Here is a 16,570-nt window from a genome sequence, read left to right on the forward strand (position 1 = left end):
GTGTTCCTATTCCCGTAGAACGACATTCAGATTGTTTTAGGGGTGTAGTCACTCTGACTTATTCAATTCTGGCTTATTAAACTTGATGTACTTTGGATGCTTTCGGCTAATTTAATTTAAACTTGAAAGTGTATGAATTAAATATGAATTACATTCAAATTTTTAATCCGAAGGAACTGAAAGGGGTATGATGATTAAGGAGGTTTTTTCTTGATCATAATAAATATAATGACATAAGTTGGTTTTGGATTTTTTTTTAACGGTCAAAAAAGAATAAACTAAATAAAGTGTATGCATATTATATATTCTTTAGTTCAAGCTTAAGAAAAATTTGCAAATTCAATGTTTGTTTTTATAACAAAATAACTTTAAGAAACTTACCTCCAAGTAAAGATACTGATAAATAAACTTAAAATGAAGATACTTGACTCTGATCCGAGTGCCTGATGACTTGTTGGCTTCCCGTAAATTTGAGTTGCTTGATAAATAGCCACTTTACAATAGCCACTTCCGTGCGAATATCTCGGTACATTTCCTGTCTTCGCTGGTCAAAGCCTGCACTTCCCATCCGAACTGATTGACGTTTTGTTAATGTGGATTATAAATGCAAAATCGAGCATCGGACAGTGCCGTTGGCCAATTAATGAAATTTTTAATTGGAAAATCAGCACAATGAAGGCCATTACATGACTGCACCGCCCCAATCTCGCCATCCATGGCCTTTCCCAAGTAAGTAAACGCAGTTGAAAATGTTTTCTTTATGATTTTCTTTTGTTTTCTCTTTTGGTTTGCTGTTGTTTTTTTTTTGTTTCGTTTTGTATAATTCAGATTACATTTTATTGTTAAGAATGAATTGAATTATTTCTGCTCTTTTCCGATCTCTTCATCCTGAACTGCGGCTTGAAGGGCTTTTCCAGCACTCTTTTCTCGGATAATCTGGGTTTTCTTGGTTTCACCATTTGATGCTTTTCTGCCTTTTTTGGGGTTCTGTGTTGAATCATAATAATCGTAATAATCATAATGCAGTATGACATAATACATATAATCTGTTTCATATACGAGTATATGCGTGTATATGTATCGAGATTCATATATATTTGTGTGTATATATAATTCGATTTACCTAAAAACAATTTACAAATATATAAAAACGAATTCACCTAGTAAACTAAAGCTACATGTGTGTGAGAGTGTGTGTGAGTGTGTGATAGCTTATAAAAAATGATTTCCTCTCCATTATATGCACGTGGCAACATATCTTCTGTTCCTGTTTGAAAGCTGATGTTCTCTGTTTTTGTTATTGGCTTATGCAACATTCGTGTGCCTCCGCCTTAATATTTGTTTACAACCAATCTACATACACAAATAATATATTGGTTTATCTGTTGATTTCGCTTTTATTTATGTTCGTGCCCTGGCATTAAAAAACTGAATAGTATTGTTTGAAATTAAACATGCACCGAGTCTAGCTCGCTGAAATATAAATAACGAAATTTGCGGAGCAATGGATGTTACTCATACGCCACGTTGCACGGCCAGGGAAAGTCTTACGGTTGATGAAAAGAGCTGGGAACATTTAGACGGTACAGTGGCTATTGGCAAGACGATATGATCTTCTTTTTAAACACATATTAAAGCCTCGTTGAGTTTGGATTAAATAAAACATTTCTATTAACTTGCATTTACATATTCGTTTAGTTAAGAACTGTTTTAAAGTTTTTACAGATACTAACGTTTTTAGAAACATAAAATGTAATTCTATCGTTCACAAAATGATACTTTAAAGAATAGTTTAAAATTTTAAAATCTTGATATAGATAGAGATATATTGAATTCCGAATTATTAAACACAAAAACATTAAACAGTGAAAAGTTATTAAGTCAGAAATAATTTTTTTTTTAATTGGATTACGATTTCCAAATTAAGATAATTTGAAAATCAGCATAGTAAGTAAACATAATCTTCAAATGAAACTTAATCTTAGCTGGCCAATATCCACTGTAGTTCCCGTTTATTGAATCGCTTTTTAATACGAATATTGCTTTGTTGTGCACCGTAAAAAAATGATTTTATGTAAATGTGTGTATGAAAGCGCCTTTTTGCAGATGAACATTTGTAACTGTCATTCGCAGCTTTTTCTATTAGCAAGTGTGAGTTTGTGTTAGTGAATGTGTGTGTGTGTGAGGTGTATGTTTATGTGCAACAGTCGGCCTAAAGCTACTTAATCATATATATAATATATAATTTGCCTTCTTTTCTTTATAAGTTTTTGTTTTTGTATAATTAATTTTTTCTCCTTCTCGGCTTTCTGTTTTTTTTCAGAAATCCCTTTGTCAGTTAATATCTGTTGATTTTATTTCATTTTTTATTTGGGATTTCTGATTTTTGTCGGTTTCTTTTGTTTTTTTGTTGTTTTATATAAATGTAAATATCGTAACATAATATTTATGCCGTATATATGCTAATTTAAATTTAAATGTACTCATTTTACACCGTGTAGAGTTCGCGATCTTCTGTTATTATTTAAAAATTTAACCGTTTCTCTCACTAAAAACTTAGCATACAAATTTAACAATACATATATCATTTATAGATACATTTATGTTGTCGCCATCGTCCGCTCAAACCAACTTAACTTCAATTTATATTATAGATTAACTTTGTGTCGTCTGTTTATTTAATTAATTTCTTTATTATGGGTAATTTTTAACAAAGTTTTTGTTTTTTGGGGATATTTTTGTTTTGAGTTTGAAAGCTGCTCCCTTGCTTTGTATAAATTAAAACTAGTTTTGTATTCTCTATATTGTATATATGGTTTGTATATATATAAAGTACTTTAGGTTTCTTTCTTTTTGTTTTCTTTTGTAAGGCCAAAAATGTAGAACTTAAATATGTCCAAATCGATCGATTACATTAACATAGATTTTTTTCAATTGAAATATTGATGTCCTCGTCCCAGTTTAATGTAAGCTAGTGTAAATATTTCTCGCACGGATTCAGGGAAAGGATTTTTGAGAGAACTTGCAAAGTAAGGTTGTTATTTTTTTGTGGAATTTGCAAAATGTAATTTATTTGATTTTTTTTTAGTTTTTGTTGTATACATTTTATTTATAATTTTCCTCGCTATAATTAATGTTAATTAATAATTATGCCTGCCTGCTGAAATTTCCTTTTGAATATGTACCAAAAATTGTTTTGATTAAGCTTTAAATTTAGTAAAAATGTGGGGTTTTGGGGGTGTTGGGGGATAAGCAAGTGGGCGGGGTGGGAAAGGGGGAGGGGTTATTTAAGACACACCAATTATCACCTACTATCCAATGTGTTTTTGTTGTTTCGTTTACTCTAAGTTTAACTAATTTATGTAATGTAAGCATGTGTGTGTGTATATGCGTGTATGTGTGTGTATGCGTGTGTGTAACGTCTTTGTATAGTCAGTCAGTTATATAAATGTATATATTTAAATGTATCAACCAAAAAAGTTGCCGTTTGCTTGTCTTTATTTTTTGAAGATTTCTTTTCTCGATTTAAGCATCGAACTCCTTGTTAATTTCTGCCAGGATCTGTGGAGGGTGGGGGCGGGGGAGGGCGTGGCATGCTGTCGGGGTCGGTCCGTCAGTCTGTTTTGGTTTTCATTTTATTTAAGTTTAAGTCTTAGAAACAATAAAAGTTTGTAATTATGCGTAGGATTTCATATCAAAAGTTTTTGTTTTTCGTTTTATTTCTCTTTATTTTTACTAAACCTTGGAACCGGATTGGGATTTGTCTATCATGTATATATATAGATATATATAGCCCTATATATACGTGTGTGTATGTACGTAATTATGTTATATTTAAGAAACTAATAAAAAGTTGTTTTTAAACAAAATATTGCATACTTTTATGTGCTTGCTTGAAATTTTCTGGTATTCATTCGATTTCTCGCTCACTTTAACTGCTACTCTTCTCCTTCTTTTTTTTTTGCTTCCTAATCCTTAATCATCTGTTTCCTCCTCTTCGTCTTATGTAAAATGTAAAAACGTAACGGTAAATTGTAAATATATTGTAATTGCATTAATCAATATAATTATAAGAACACATTTTCCGAGATATTCGATTTAGTTGTTTACAAAGAAATATTGTTGTTAGGCATATAACCGATAAGACATAGTTATACATACATCTGCTGTATATATAATACACATACTTTAGTTACAACGTAAGGCAAAGACAACCTAGGCGGGATCGGAATCGGAATCGGAATCGGGACTTATGGGGGTTAACCGAACTGAGGTTCCTGGGACCGTGAGTTCAGGGTGTGCGGGGTAGAGAATTTCGCTTGGTTTTAAGTACTTTGTCGATCTGATCTGCTCGGGTCTGGATATGAGAGTTGGGAAGTTACATACGTATATTATAGTATAACCTCGAAAATCAGAGTTTGATGCCCCTTGCTCGAAATGCAATCGGTTTCGGTTCTCTACGAAGCAAAAGTCTTAACTGAGTTAACAATATTTTTGAAATATTTCCCCTTCCCTTTGCGCCATCCGCTCTGTCATATATAATATATATATGTATATAGATAGAGTTCTTTTTAAGTGAGTCCTTGGCGAGGATCACATCCTTGGTTGTATGCTAGCTTAAATCATGATAAAGTTCTTGTATCTGCTGCACGCGCAGTGGTTACTCAAATAATTATTGTTGCCGCATCCTGCGGCCCTCAGTCCTCGAGCAGCGGCGGCTGCTGCCCGGCAGGGGGCGCCACCGGCGGCAGGACACATCCGGTGGCAGCCGCGTCCTCGGCAACGTCGTCCGCGGTCGTCTCCAGGAACGGCTGCTGCTCTTGTTATGTCAGGTCCTGCTGCGAATCTATCGAGAACAGCTCCTTGTACAGCGCCGGAAAAACGACGTTCGGGTGCTGCTGCTTGAACTTGCTCAGCGATTCCATGTGCAAGATGGAAATGTCGCTGTAAAATTAGGGAAAATCTCGTGTTACAATCATGTGCGAGTTATAAGTGGTAGATACAATTAGTGCTTTGATGAAATGGTTTTACATCAATGTATATTTTAAAGGGGCAAGTATTGGTACAAATTCATTTTTCTTATAAGCAAATTACGCTTTAAAGCTATCTTTAATGATATTTACGAACTAAAATACTTTCTGTATAATAAGAAAATGAACTGAATTTTACTGTAGGTAAAGTAATTTTAAAAAGACCAGATTTTTAATATTCTAACTATACTGTGGGAACACGATTTTAGTAATCATAACTCAGATTTTACAGAATTTGTTTCTTTTTTGTTTGCTCTTAACATTTTTAAGAAATAATCATACGTCAGATCTAATCCAAAGCTCTTCTGCCTCACCTTACTTTCTGCCTAGATATATTGTCCACAAAGTATTTTACAATTTTTCATAAAGCACTACATGTACCCCTCATAGACCTACCGGAAATTGGGTATGTTGTTCAGCAGTGTGTCCAGCACGGTTACATCGCCCTTGAGCGGCGCATGATTCGTTTCCAGCTCCTGCCGAATCGCATTCATGCTCAGATTGAAAAGCCTCTGTATTTCCGTATTTCCACGCACTCCATTGCGTTCTAGTAATAAATGATTTTTAATTATAGATAATAATATAATACCATAAAAGATATTCATACCTGGCCAGAGCAGCACTAAGCTCTGATACAGCGCCAGTTCGGTTTCAGTCAGTTTGAGTTCGGCTATCGACTTGGCCGTTTGGAAGATGCGCGACACCAGACGCATCTCCTCCGAGTCGGATGTGTAGAACGCCTCCTGGGGCAGCATCACATCGCCGTAGAGAACCGCGTTCTGAGAGAGATCTAGCAGTCTGGACATGCGAACAATCGCCAGCTCGAAGGAGCCCGTTTTCAGCAGTAATATCTACGAAAAGGCATTACATGTTATAAAATATCAATATAAAGGAGATGGATTTTTGGGTTCTTACCTGATCGTCCTGACTCAGGCGCATGAATCCCGGTATTAGCTTAGCAAATTCGATTATGTTCTGTATCATTTGTGTAAGCTTCTCGGCGCAGTCCAGCCAGAGTTCCTCCTGGCCCAGATTCTTGTAGTAGAGAATGCGCGACACATCCTACACAGCGAGAAAATGATCAATACTCCGTTATCCATGGCATACTTTCGGGGTTTTTTAAATCATCACTCACCGGCTGCTTTCGGAACATGTCGTGCACAGCTTCCAGTTTGGTATTTGTGTTTGCATGCGCCTCCGCCAGCGTCTTGATCAGCACATCGTTGATATCGCCATCCGCTGGAGGATATATAAAAATAATTATTGAATTGTAGAAATTTTAATTTATGTAAATTTGGATATTGCAGAAATACGGCCCGTTGTTTCTTCATGGTAAGAAACTAAAAATATCTGGGAAGCCAAGACGTTTGGATTTTGACAGTTTAAAACACACTTTTGATTCAAAATAAAATTATTAATATAAATAATCTGACAAAACGAGTTTAAAGATATACAATTATAATTTAATTCTGTTTTTCATATTGTTATTATTTGTATTAGATATTCTAACACTTCAAATTGAAGGCTAAAAGAAGTTTAGTATAGTGATAATATTTAAAAATAATTTCTATTAAGGCTATTAATTTATATACGTATATAGTTTTAGAAAAATTCTTTATGAAGAGTAATTTAGATTGGCCTTTAATAATTTTTTTTTCTGATTCGAAGAAAATTGCTAGGAATTGTCATTTCAAAAAGTCCTTAGGCCCACAAAGCAATGCATTATTATCTAAATTGCTTGATTGCACCAATTAATAACTACTAACTTGGATTAAAGCATTAATAAAACTAACTTGGATTAAAGGATTAAAATGTAGGAAATTCGTAGAAATACAATAAGCTCCTTAAGAAGCAGCATTCAACTCACCGTGACTAATAAATTCGGGATCGATTATTGTACTGCGCGGCTCGTAGGTGGTGCTGTCCACGTAGTCCGCCGAGATGTCGTACTGCATGGTCTGCTGGGGCGTCACGGAGGCCGAGTAGCCGTAGGGACTGCCGTAGCCCACCTCGTTGTTCGAATAGCCGCCGCTGTAGCTGAGTGACAAGAAGGGCATTACGGGTCGGGATCGGTGATGGCAGACGGGGAAGAGAAGAGCAGACGAGAGGAGGGAGATAAAGAGCGAGTTCACCAGGCGGGCCAGGGGTCAGGGGTCAAGGCGATCGAGGGCCGATCAAATAAGAGGGGGCTGGTCAATCTCATGTCGTCTATACTGCACCTATTGTAGTTGTTGTGATGCAGCTGGTCGCTGCTCGAGGGCGTCTGGGTGTCGTACACGGAGCTGTCGGGGGCCGCGTCGCTCTGGGCCCTCATCTGGGCACGGTGGAAGCGCACCTCGTCCTCGACCTTCTCGCGCTGCTTCTTGGACATCCTGCCGAACTTTACAGCTGCAAAGGGGGGTGGGCAATGGGGCGGGGGTTAATACATTAATGCAGTGCGCAAGTTGATCTTCAGCACTCGGAGAAAAATGCGGAAATTAAATCGAGGTGGTTTTTTAAAGGCGATTTGAACCCTAAGCCAATATGAATAGGCATTATTTTTTTAACAAAATTTTAAATATTTGAATCTCAAAAAAACTTTGTTTTGTATTAAGTAAGGTAAAAACTGAGAACTGGCACAAGAATTTCAAAATTACTTGCTAATTAATTTTGTAATATCCATCAGTAATTCTCCCTTTTCGTCCTTCAAACATTGGCAGGAGTACAGAAATCAAAACCAATCAATTTAATTTCCACCAATTTTCTCTGGGTGCACCGCCTAAAACTTTTACAGACCATCACGACTCATTCCCAGTTTTAGGCACTTTTGCAGTCTACAGTATTGACAGCGGTTGCGATTAACGCGGTCCACCACACATTGCTTGTTGCGCGGACACTGGTAGTTCACCACGGAGCTCTGCGACCTTCGAAAGAACCCCTTGCAGCCCTCGCAGGTGATCACGCCGTAGTGCACGCCCGATGACTTGTCGCCGCAGACTTTGCATGGAATTATCTCAATTTGAGCTGCAATTAGAAGATGGGAAACAGTGGGTTAGGATATTATTTTTTAAATTATGTTTTCTATAAATATTCCTGTAAACACTTTTTTGGAGTAGTTTAAAGTGACCTATATCGCCGCAATCTCTAGAGATGTTTAAGTACTTATAAAGCTGTATAAATAAATGTCGCAGCAATATGTTTGAGCAAGAGCTTAAAAAGGTTTCAAACTCGATTTTCTTTGTACTTAATATGAAGTATTTTGTATATACGACCAAAGTGCACAATGATAATAATCTCAATAAAAAGCTGTAACGACAGACTTATAGGTTTACAATTAAGTCTTAAAGATTACCTGAAAATCTTAAAAATGTTGGTTATTGAACTCGTAAAATATTATTAATATTATTACCCGAAGAATTATTTTAGCATATTATTTTAAATAAAACCTTTAAATGATCCTAAAATAAATTTTCTAAGAGTATTTCCCTTGAAGTAAGGTTGCAAACACATTAAAGAAGTATAGACAGACTGTTCACCCACTAAAATCTTGCAGTTGCAGGCCTCAAGTAATTTCCGATAGAGAACGCCCCGCAATTACAATCAATGGATTTCCCGATGCCAGCCTCTCCATTGTCGGAGTTCAGACAAAGCCACTTCGACCCCAGAGAACTATTGCGCAATATTGTAATGTATTATCCATGCAGCACAATGCGCGCGGTACCTTAAGCCACTTGTCTGCCCAGACAATAAAGAATACCATGCCCCGACTGTGGAAGGAAGAGGGGGATTCGCAGAGGGGAGGGGATAGTGCGACAGCTGTTCGGGTTTCCCTTGCCGCAATCCTTTCAGCGGTGATGCAATTTCCTGATCAACAGCAGTGCACCATCGCATCGCTGAGAACTGGTTCACACAGAGAATTAAAATTTGCGGCAATTTACACTGAACTGCAGAAATGGGAAGTTTAATCTGACAATGGAAACGCTTTAAAAAAAAGTCAAACTATATAAAATGTAAAAATTAAAAATTGTTTTCGATTTTTCTTGTGACACCTTTTTGTAGATGCTTAGATTTTATACTTTTATCCTACTACGATTTTAAGTTGTAATGCTTAGAAGATTAATAGTAATTTTATGACTTATAGGATTTCGAAAAGTAAATTGGCTGAATAATTTATAGTTTGGTCAATCAACTTAACTTATGTGTGTTTTTATGCATATACAAATTTCAGTTTTTATCTAAAATTATCTATGAATTCAAATATTAATGTATGTTCTTTAAATAATTTAGTATAAATTCGAATAATAATAATAATACCATGTAGAATCTATAAAAACTATGATGTCTTACTTGAAGCACCCAAACTTTTGTGGCCTAGTGTATGACTTAAAGCTGGTGCAAGAGAGAAGGAGGAGGAGCAAGGGAGAGAGCGCGAGCGGCAGATTGGTCTCGTCTGGCGGCGGTATTGTATTGTGTAATCTAGGCGCTTTGCCTTGCGTATTTGTATTTGTATTTACCCAAGAGGATGAAAGATGCGCGCTGAACCGAACGCACACAAATACAGACGCAGCAGCATCCGCGGCGGCAGAGACGCCGGCATCGACGTCGGCAGCGTCGTCGGCAGCGACGTTGATGTCGACTGAGGGGGAGCACAATCAAAACACAACAGAAAGCAACACCAACACAAGCGCAGCTTGAAAAATGTGCCAAGCGCTGCCGCTTTTTTTCGGATCGGAGAAATGTGTGACAGATGATGAGTGAGTGAGTGAGTAACCCGACTGTCTTTGTGTGAGTGAGTGACTGAATGTTTTTCAAGAGTCAATGAACTTTTCCCACACGGCAGTATCTCACACACACACAACATTCTCGGCAAGCGAAGAAAAATAAAAGCAAAAACAAAATCGAAAAGAAAGTTCTCTGCTCACGGCTCTCTTAGTTCGCCCCTCTCTTAGGGGGCTTCTCTTAAGAGAGCCACACTCTTTCGTTGCAACTGAGCGGACAGACAGATATTTAATTATGCTAGAATGGTTGTCGTCATCAGTGGAAAAGTAGGGGTTTTAGAGGGGGTTTAAAGGGGCGTGGGGCTCACTTAAACCGCCTTAAACTTTTTATCGTTCTTGGGCATTACGAAATACTCGAAATACTTGCACGGAAAATGCAGTATTTGTAAGGCCTTTCTCCCGAAAACATATAAATCTTTATCTGAAGTACCGGAATGTGCGTGTTTATGGGTCTTCAGACAGATAAGTCGGGGGTAACTGCACTAAAGAGCGAAAAGCAAAGAGAGGGGCACATTTACCGTTATGACAAGTAAAAGCTTCCAACTTTACAGGCCATTCCCACTCATTTGTATGCAGTTCAGGAAATCGATAATCACATGTACTTTTAAAGGTGGAAATATAATTTTGTTGACCGAATAAAACCATTTGGTTTTTGCTTAAGGTATTTTAAAAATAAAAGTTATCATGAAATTTGTAGTTTTAGTTTAACACTGGTACATAAAGCCAATTGGCCATTCACGACATCAAAATATTTTAACAATAAAATTGTAATAACCGAAACTATTTTTATTTATTCTAAATAATTTTAAATTTCTTAATATCTGTACCATATATTTTTTTAAACAATTCGGAAAAATTCTGTTTTAATTAGTACAAGTGGTTTTGTGGACCCTTAAGCTTTTCCTTAACATTTTTTAAGCCACCGCACCTCTCTTCTATTATTAGAACCCAACATTTCTTGCAGACACTTACATGGTAACAAGTATCTCTAAAGTAATTAAATATTAACCTACGCATATTTTCGACCCCATTTGGGTTAACAAATAGCAGGCGCAAATATTTACTTAATACGTGGTGCGGAAAAGTGTGTCATGAAATACATTTTATTGTCTTATTTGGCATTTTTTGCGTTGTGTACTTTGACGGCGAAAAAATACAATTTATGACATACTTTTTCTTGAAATGAAGGCAAATATTGGGTGAAATTGTTTGTTTATCAGAGGTAAAAGGCAGGGTGGATAAAACGGTGGAGTATACGTACAATAAATAAATGCATACGAATTTTAATAACTTTTTAATTAACTGCGACTGTTTTTTAATTGCTTTCGAGTGGCACGAACGCCTTTGCTCAATGAAAACGCATCCATTCAATTATTAGGTAATTCCTCATCATCACGTACACGCACCGTTGTCGGCTAAAAACTAGTTATACTTAATCAAGTAAAGAAAACTGCATTTTGTGGTTGATCAACCAACAAGTTTGCTACGCCTATTCAACCTAAAAGAAAATTAATTGCTGTTCAAAAGCGGCTGAATAAAATAAATTCTGAATGGCCAACGCCGGCAAACATGGAAGAGAGCCAAGCGGAAAGCCGCCCAAATATTTTGCATATGCAATTTATTTGCTCTGCCCCGCGGGCTTTCTTTTTCGCACTGCTTCTGCTGGGTGCAGCAATAACCAGAAGTCAAAATTAATATGTTCTTCTTTATTGCGAATGCATGCCCACAAAAAATGCAGTTCGCCAAGAAGCAGCACAAAGCGAGTAAAAAGTGTGAAAAGCACTCGCACATGCATGTGTGCACACTTGCATATGAAAATTAATATGCAACGACATGTGCTAACGAAAAAAACATAAAAACCCGGGAGATCGGGCGGGACGTAAGGCTGTAATGGGCGGGGGGCGCCGGCCGCAGGGGGGGCTGCTGCATATGAATTGCAGTTTTTGGCACTGCGGCGAACGGCAAAGTCAAATAAAATAACAATAACAACGCCAGAAACTATAGAAATGATATAAAAAACACACATAATACCTTACGAACAGTCTGACCGAGTTCAGCAAAAACTTTGTTAAGCTAATAAGGAGAGATTGATTTGCATTTAACAAAAACTTTAATGTTTCCATAATGATATTTCGTAAGCAAATGAAAATTGAAATAGGTTACCCCTTCAAACGGTTTTTTTTTATAAAAGCATTCCTACTATTTAATCTTGTTAACTTAAACTTATTCTGATTTTTAGCTTTAGAAATAAACATTTTTGTTCATTTGGTTTCTTAAGAAAGGCGATAGAGATTTGGTCTGAGTCTAGAGAATATTGTTCAATGCCAGGCGCAATGCTTTTTGAAAAGGACTGAAAACCATCAAAATTTAGTAATATAAATATTTTTGAATTGGTTGAGTGTAGAAACAAATTGCCTTTGCCATAGTATTTTCTTTTTTGTATATATTGCTCTTTTTTTATAAACAAATGTTTTCGACTCACTAAAGTTGTGGCATATGGAATTTTAAAAGTGTGCATATAGTGCATGCATATGCTGCATTTTTTGCATTCTGCTAACCACTGTGCTGAGGCAGAGAGTAAAGCACAGTCAGTTTTGAGTTGCCCATGTGGCAGCGCAGTCGACGTTGCTGCGGTTGCTATCGGTGTTGCTGCAGTTGCTGCTGTTGTTATTGTTGCTGCTGCTGCTGCGACTATTGCACAAGTTGCTCGTTCGTCGAAACAACGACGGCAACGGCGACTTCTACGTCGACTGAGGCACGAGCTCGCAGCGTCGGCAATTCGCAATTCGCAACTCGCATTCGCAGTGGCAAAAAGCAGCTTCGTAAGTGGGTCAGCGAGCTGTGGGGTCAATGCACCAGTCGACTGCCTTGTGGCCAAAAGAGAGCCAAAGAGCGCTGAGAGCCGAGAGAGCCAGCCGCGCTCTTTTCTCTGTTTTATTTTTCTCCGCGCTGTCGTGTTTCATTCTTTTGCCGCCAAGCAAATGCTAATAGAAAACTGGTTTCCAGCTTTCACAAAAAGAAAAAATACAAAATATACAAAAAAAAGGGGGGGAGGATGGGGTTAAAGGGGGCTTTTAGCCGGCTGTGCGAAATGCCGTTAGGGAAAAAGAGCATTAGCATTAGCATTAGCATGCTGGCTACGTAATTTGTCGCTTTCTTTTCGGCCAGCTCATTGTTGTTATTTTCTCTTTGCATATTTGCAGAAGGCCGTAGAATGCCGTTAGAATTTCGTAAGGTCCAAAATTCATTCATCTCGAAATATACATAATATACGCGGCTATAAACTTTGGCTAACGGTTCAGTTCTGTTTTTGGCCACATGATGAAGACGTTGGCTTGGCATTTTTGTAATGTTTACATTTCGCACTCGCTCGCTCCTTCTCTTTTCCCCATTGCTGTCCCTTTCGCACTGCCGGCGTACGTGACGCGCTCGTTCTTTTGTTGCCAACAAAAGAATTTCTCATATACAAATTTTTGACTGGGCCCACAAGTTTATTGACCCACGGAACCAAAAAAAGAGGAGGCCGAAACAGCGGCAACCCAAGAATTTGCCATTTTTAGTCGATTTAATGAATTGCTAAGCATTTTCACCAAATGATGTAATTTCTCTTCGTAATCCGATCGCTTCTATACGGGATTTATACAAAGTATTGATGAGAATACCCAAAAATATATACGTACACCTCAATTAGTCAGAACGGCGGACACATGACGTATGCGCAATTTATTATATTGTTTCCCAAACATCACGTATACGCCGCTTCACGTGATGATGGCAGGCGAGAACAATTGGCAAATATATCGAGAGAGAGCGGGCGATATTTACTGGTTTTCTTCGAAATGAATCACGGTCTTGTGAAAATTTTCCCTTGTAAAGCGTAGATTTAGATTTACGGCCAGTTACTCGAATTAGTTGTGTTTGACACACTAAAATTATTTGCTTTCCACCTATACATATTCTAAGTTAAGTTTGCTCGGGGAAATAACAAAATGAAAGGTATATAAATGGACCCCCGTTAACTTTATCTAACATTTCTTGTGTAACTAATATTATATTATATTGGGGCGATTCGACTTCAGGTGTCTGATAATCTTACATAATATGTCTATATTTGTTTATCGATTTATTAAGTAGTACGATTAAATAATGAAAAATAGAATAAGAGAAAATTAAAATATATAAAAGAGTTTTTTTATTAAAATAGTCTTTGTATTTTATCGAAAGCTATTTATAAAGATTAATACTTAATTGATTTATTTACCAAATGCCCAAAGGTGCATTCATTTTTACATTTTATTTATATGCTAAACAGAACGTAAGCAAGTTCTTAAATCCAGCAAATTTGCTTTAAAATCGGTTTGAAAAAGTCTCTGAACAATTGACTTAGTCAGGAGTAAAATGCATATTTATGTGCTCGACATCGACGTTCCCCTACCCCGAAAAGTACCCACAACGCGGCATAAAAAGTAGGCCTACGGCATTATTTATGCACGCTTCAAATGCACCAGCAATGCTGCAGCATAAATGAAACTCAACGAAAAAATGGAAAAACGCATGGAAAATACCTTGAAAACCTCAAAAGCCACACACAAAGCTTGTAAACCGACTTCTTTGGTTTCTGATTGTTTTTCTTTTGGTTTTGCGCAACAAATGCACTTAAGTAGCCAATTATTTATGGTATTTAAGTGTTTTGACTAAAGCATCAACCAAAAGAACTCGACATCAACTTTTGCCGTTCGCAGCTTGCAGTTTGGCCAAAACAAGAATTTTCAAGTTGAGCCAGACCAAGACAGACTCAAAAACTAAATACAAATGTATACGAAAATTCCATCTGTGTGGGGAAAAAAGAGTTCTTGAGGAAAATCCATTCATAGTGGTCGTTGGGTTGATGGAAACCAGGCAAACTCGTTTTTCCACCATTAATTAAAATCTATTTTTTTTATTTTGGTTGAAATGTCTGCAAAATTAACAACAACGACTGCAGTTTGCTACTGAAAAGGCAGAAGAAAAACCCAAAAGAGCGAGCGAGAGGGGACGGGCGAGTGAGGGAGATAAAGTGCTTCTATCCGCCCTGTTGGCTGTACCGCCGCTGGCGTCATGCAAATTGTAATCAACAAACAACAAAATTTTCTGTAGAGTTGAAAACTATACTGCAGGCACAGTGAGCACCCGGCTTGAGTGTGGAAATGTATAATTAAAACTATCAAAAAGTTGTTATCTTCTATAAATTATTTAAATGAAACACTGTGCCCCAGTAAGAGCTGTTTGGAAAATTCGTATGATTTTAACACATTCTAATTAATTTACACATCATTAACTAAAAAATACTTACTGTAAAAGCTGTTTAAAAAGTTAGCAAAAAAATATATTAACAAGTTTTGAAACACTTTATCAATATACGTACATATGTGCAAGAGTTACAGACCAACATTAATAAACTATGTTAACTGTACGGCATTTCGTATAGAATTTTTTGTTTTTTTATACAAAAATATGTTTTTAATGTTGACTAGATACATTAAAAGTGCAAATAATTCGACCTAATGTTTATTTTAAGTGCTGCATTTGGATACATTTTGAATGGAGTTGAGTTATTGGGTGGCCCAATGTAGGTCTACTGTACACTGCTGTTGAACCAGCAACAACAGCAGAAAACATTCATTTTGTTTTTCCACTTTTCGCTGCCAACTTCACCGCCCCTCTGGCCACCCAAAGCCCCCCGAAACCCCCCTGCCCACAGCCGCTTCATCATGCAACTGTTCGCGCCGCGTCGCACTAATATCCGTCCTTGGCTCGTCTGTTCAACTTTGTCCCAGTTTTTCGCATTTTGTTGGCGCGCTTTGCCTCCACAAACGTTGGCGTTGCATTCTGTCTAAGTGTGATGTGTGTGTTTGTATTTGAGTGTGTGTGTGTGTGTACTCGCCTACGTGTGCGTGTGTGTGTGCTTGGAGCTACCCTGCAAGTGTGTGCGTTTCGTGTGTATATATTTGTCTATTCATTTGGCGACGCGACTCAAATGCAATGTCTGTGAATCTGTTTGTGTCTGCATTGTGGGGCACATGCAATCTTTTATTTGCTGCCTATATATATACACACACATACACCAACACACACTCGCGAGTAATCACGAATATATATATAGTTTACCCCTAGATATATACTTCGCATACATATTCGTGACAAACTCACGCACAAAACGTTAAACTATGCGAAGAGTTGCATAGATAAGATACGCAGATGGTTGGTGAGGGGGGTTTCTGGGGGCTGTTGCATTGGAGGGAGGTGTAGAGGAGGAGTGGGGGAAGGGGGAGGTGCAGGGGCCCACTCATGCATCGCATTTGATGTCTGCTTTATAATTACTAGAATAATATCATTTAATTTATTTTTTCGCCGCTGCCTAACATAATGGAAATGTTTGTCATTTCAGTTATTACATTTTTTTTAAAACCATACTTTATTGAACGGATGTCATTATATGCTCTCTTGGTGTATGCTGCATATTTTCACATTCGAGAAACTGCAATTAACCCAATAATACTGAAAAGAAAATTATATTGAGAGGATGTAAATACATAGGCAGATTGAATAAAAAAATCGAAACTTTAGAGAAAAACGTTGCAAAATAATAGAATTTGTAAGTATTATTGAAAGTCTTCTAATAATATTTAGTAAGTCAAAATTAAAAAAATTATTGGTTTGAGCAAGATAAATTTTGAATTGATAAAAATGTTTTAAACCTATACACCTGCAAATTGATTAATGTTTTGCCGTACATTTTAGAAA

At 37.1% G+C, this 16,570-nt stretch overlaps 1 protein-coding gene across 3 annotated transcripts in view; it reads right to left on the reverse strand.

Moving 5' to 3' along the window:
• Nucleotides 1-2,383: 2,383 nt before the first annotated feature.
• The window catches only part of LOC108037713 (probable nuclear hormone receptor HR3), a 31,074-nt gene continuing 16,887 nt past the window's right edge, over nt 2,384-16,570 (reverse strand). For 2 of the 3 annotated variants that reach the window (XM_044459357.1, XM_044459359.1), the window contains exons 2-9: nt 7,806-8,033; nt 7,250-7,418; nt 6,898-7,067; nt 6,166-6,269; nt 5,946-6,092; nt 5,638-5,881; nt 5,427-5,577; nt 2,384-4,944 (exon numbers count right to left, since the gene is read on the reverse strand). In XM_044459357.1, coding sequence (XP_044315292.1) covers nt 4,824-4,944; nt 5,427-5,577; nt 5,638-5,881; nt 5,946-6,092; nt 6,166-6,269; nt 6,898-7,067; nt 7,250-7,418; nt 7,806-8,033 — 1,334 coding nt within the window. In that variant the 3' untranslated portion in view covers nt 2,384-4,823. The remainder of the gene's footprint in view (nt 4,945-5,426; nt 5,578-5,637; nt 5,882-5,945; nt 6,093-6,165; nt 6,270-6,897; nt 7,068-7,249; nt 7,419-7,805; nt 8,034-16,570) is intronic. The other variant, XM_044459358.1, reaches the window with a different exon arrangement.

This window comes from Drosophila rhopaloa, unplaced genomic scaffold, assembly GCF_018152115.1.
Source record: "Drosophila rhopaloa isolate 14029-0021.01 unplaced genomic scaffold, ASM1815211v1 contig_195, whole genome shotgun sequence".
Lineage (NCBI taxonomy): Eukaryota > Metazoa > Arthropoda > Insecta > Diptera > Drosophilidae > Drosophila > Drosophila rhopaloa.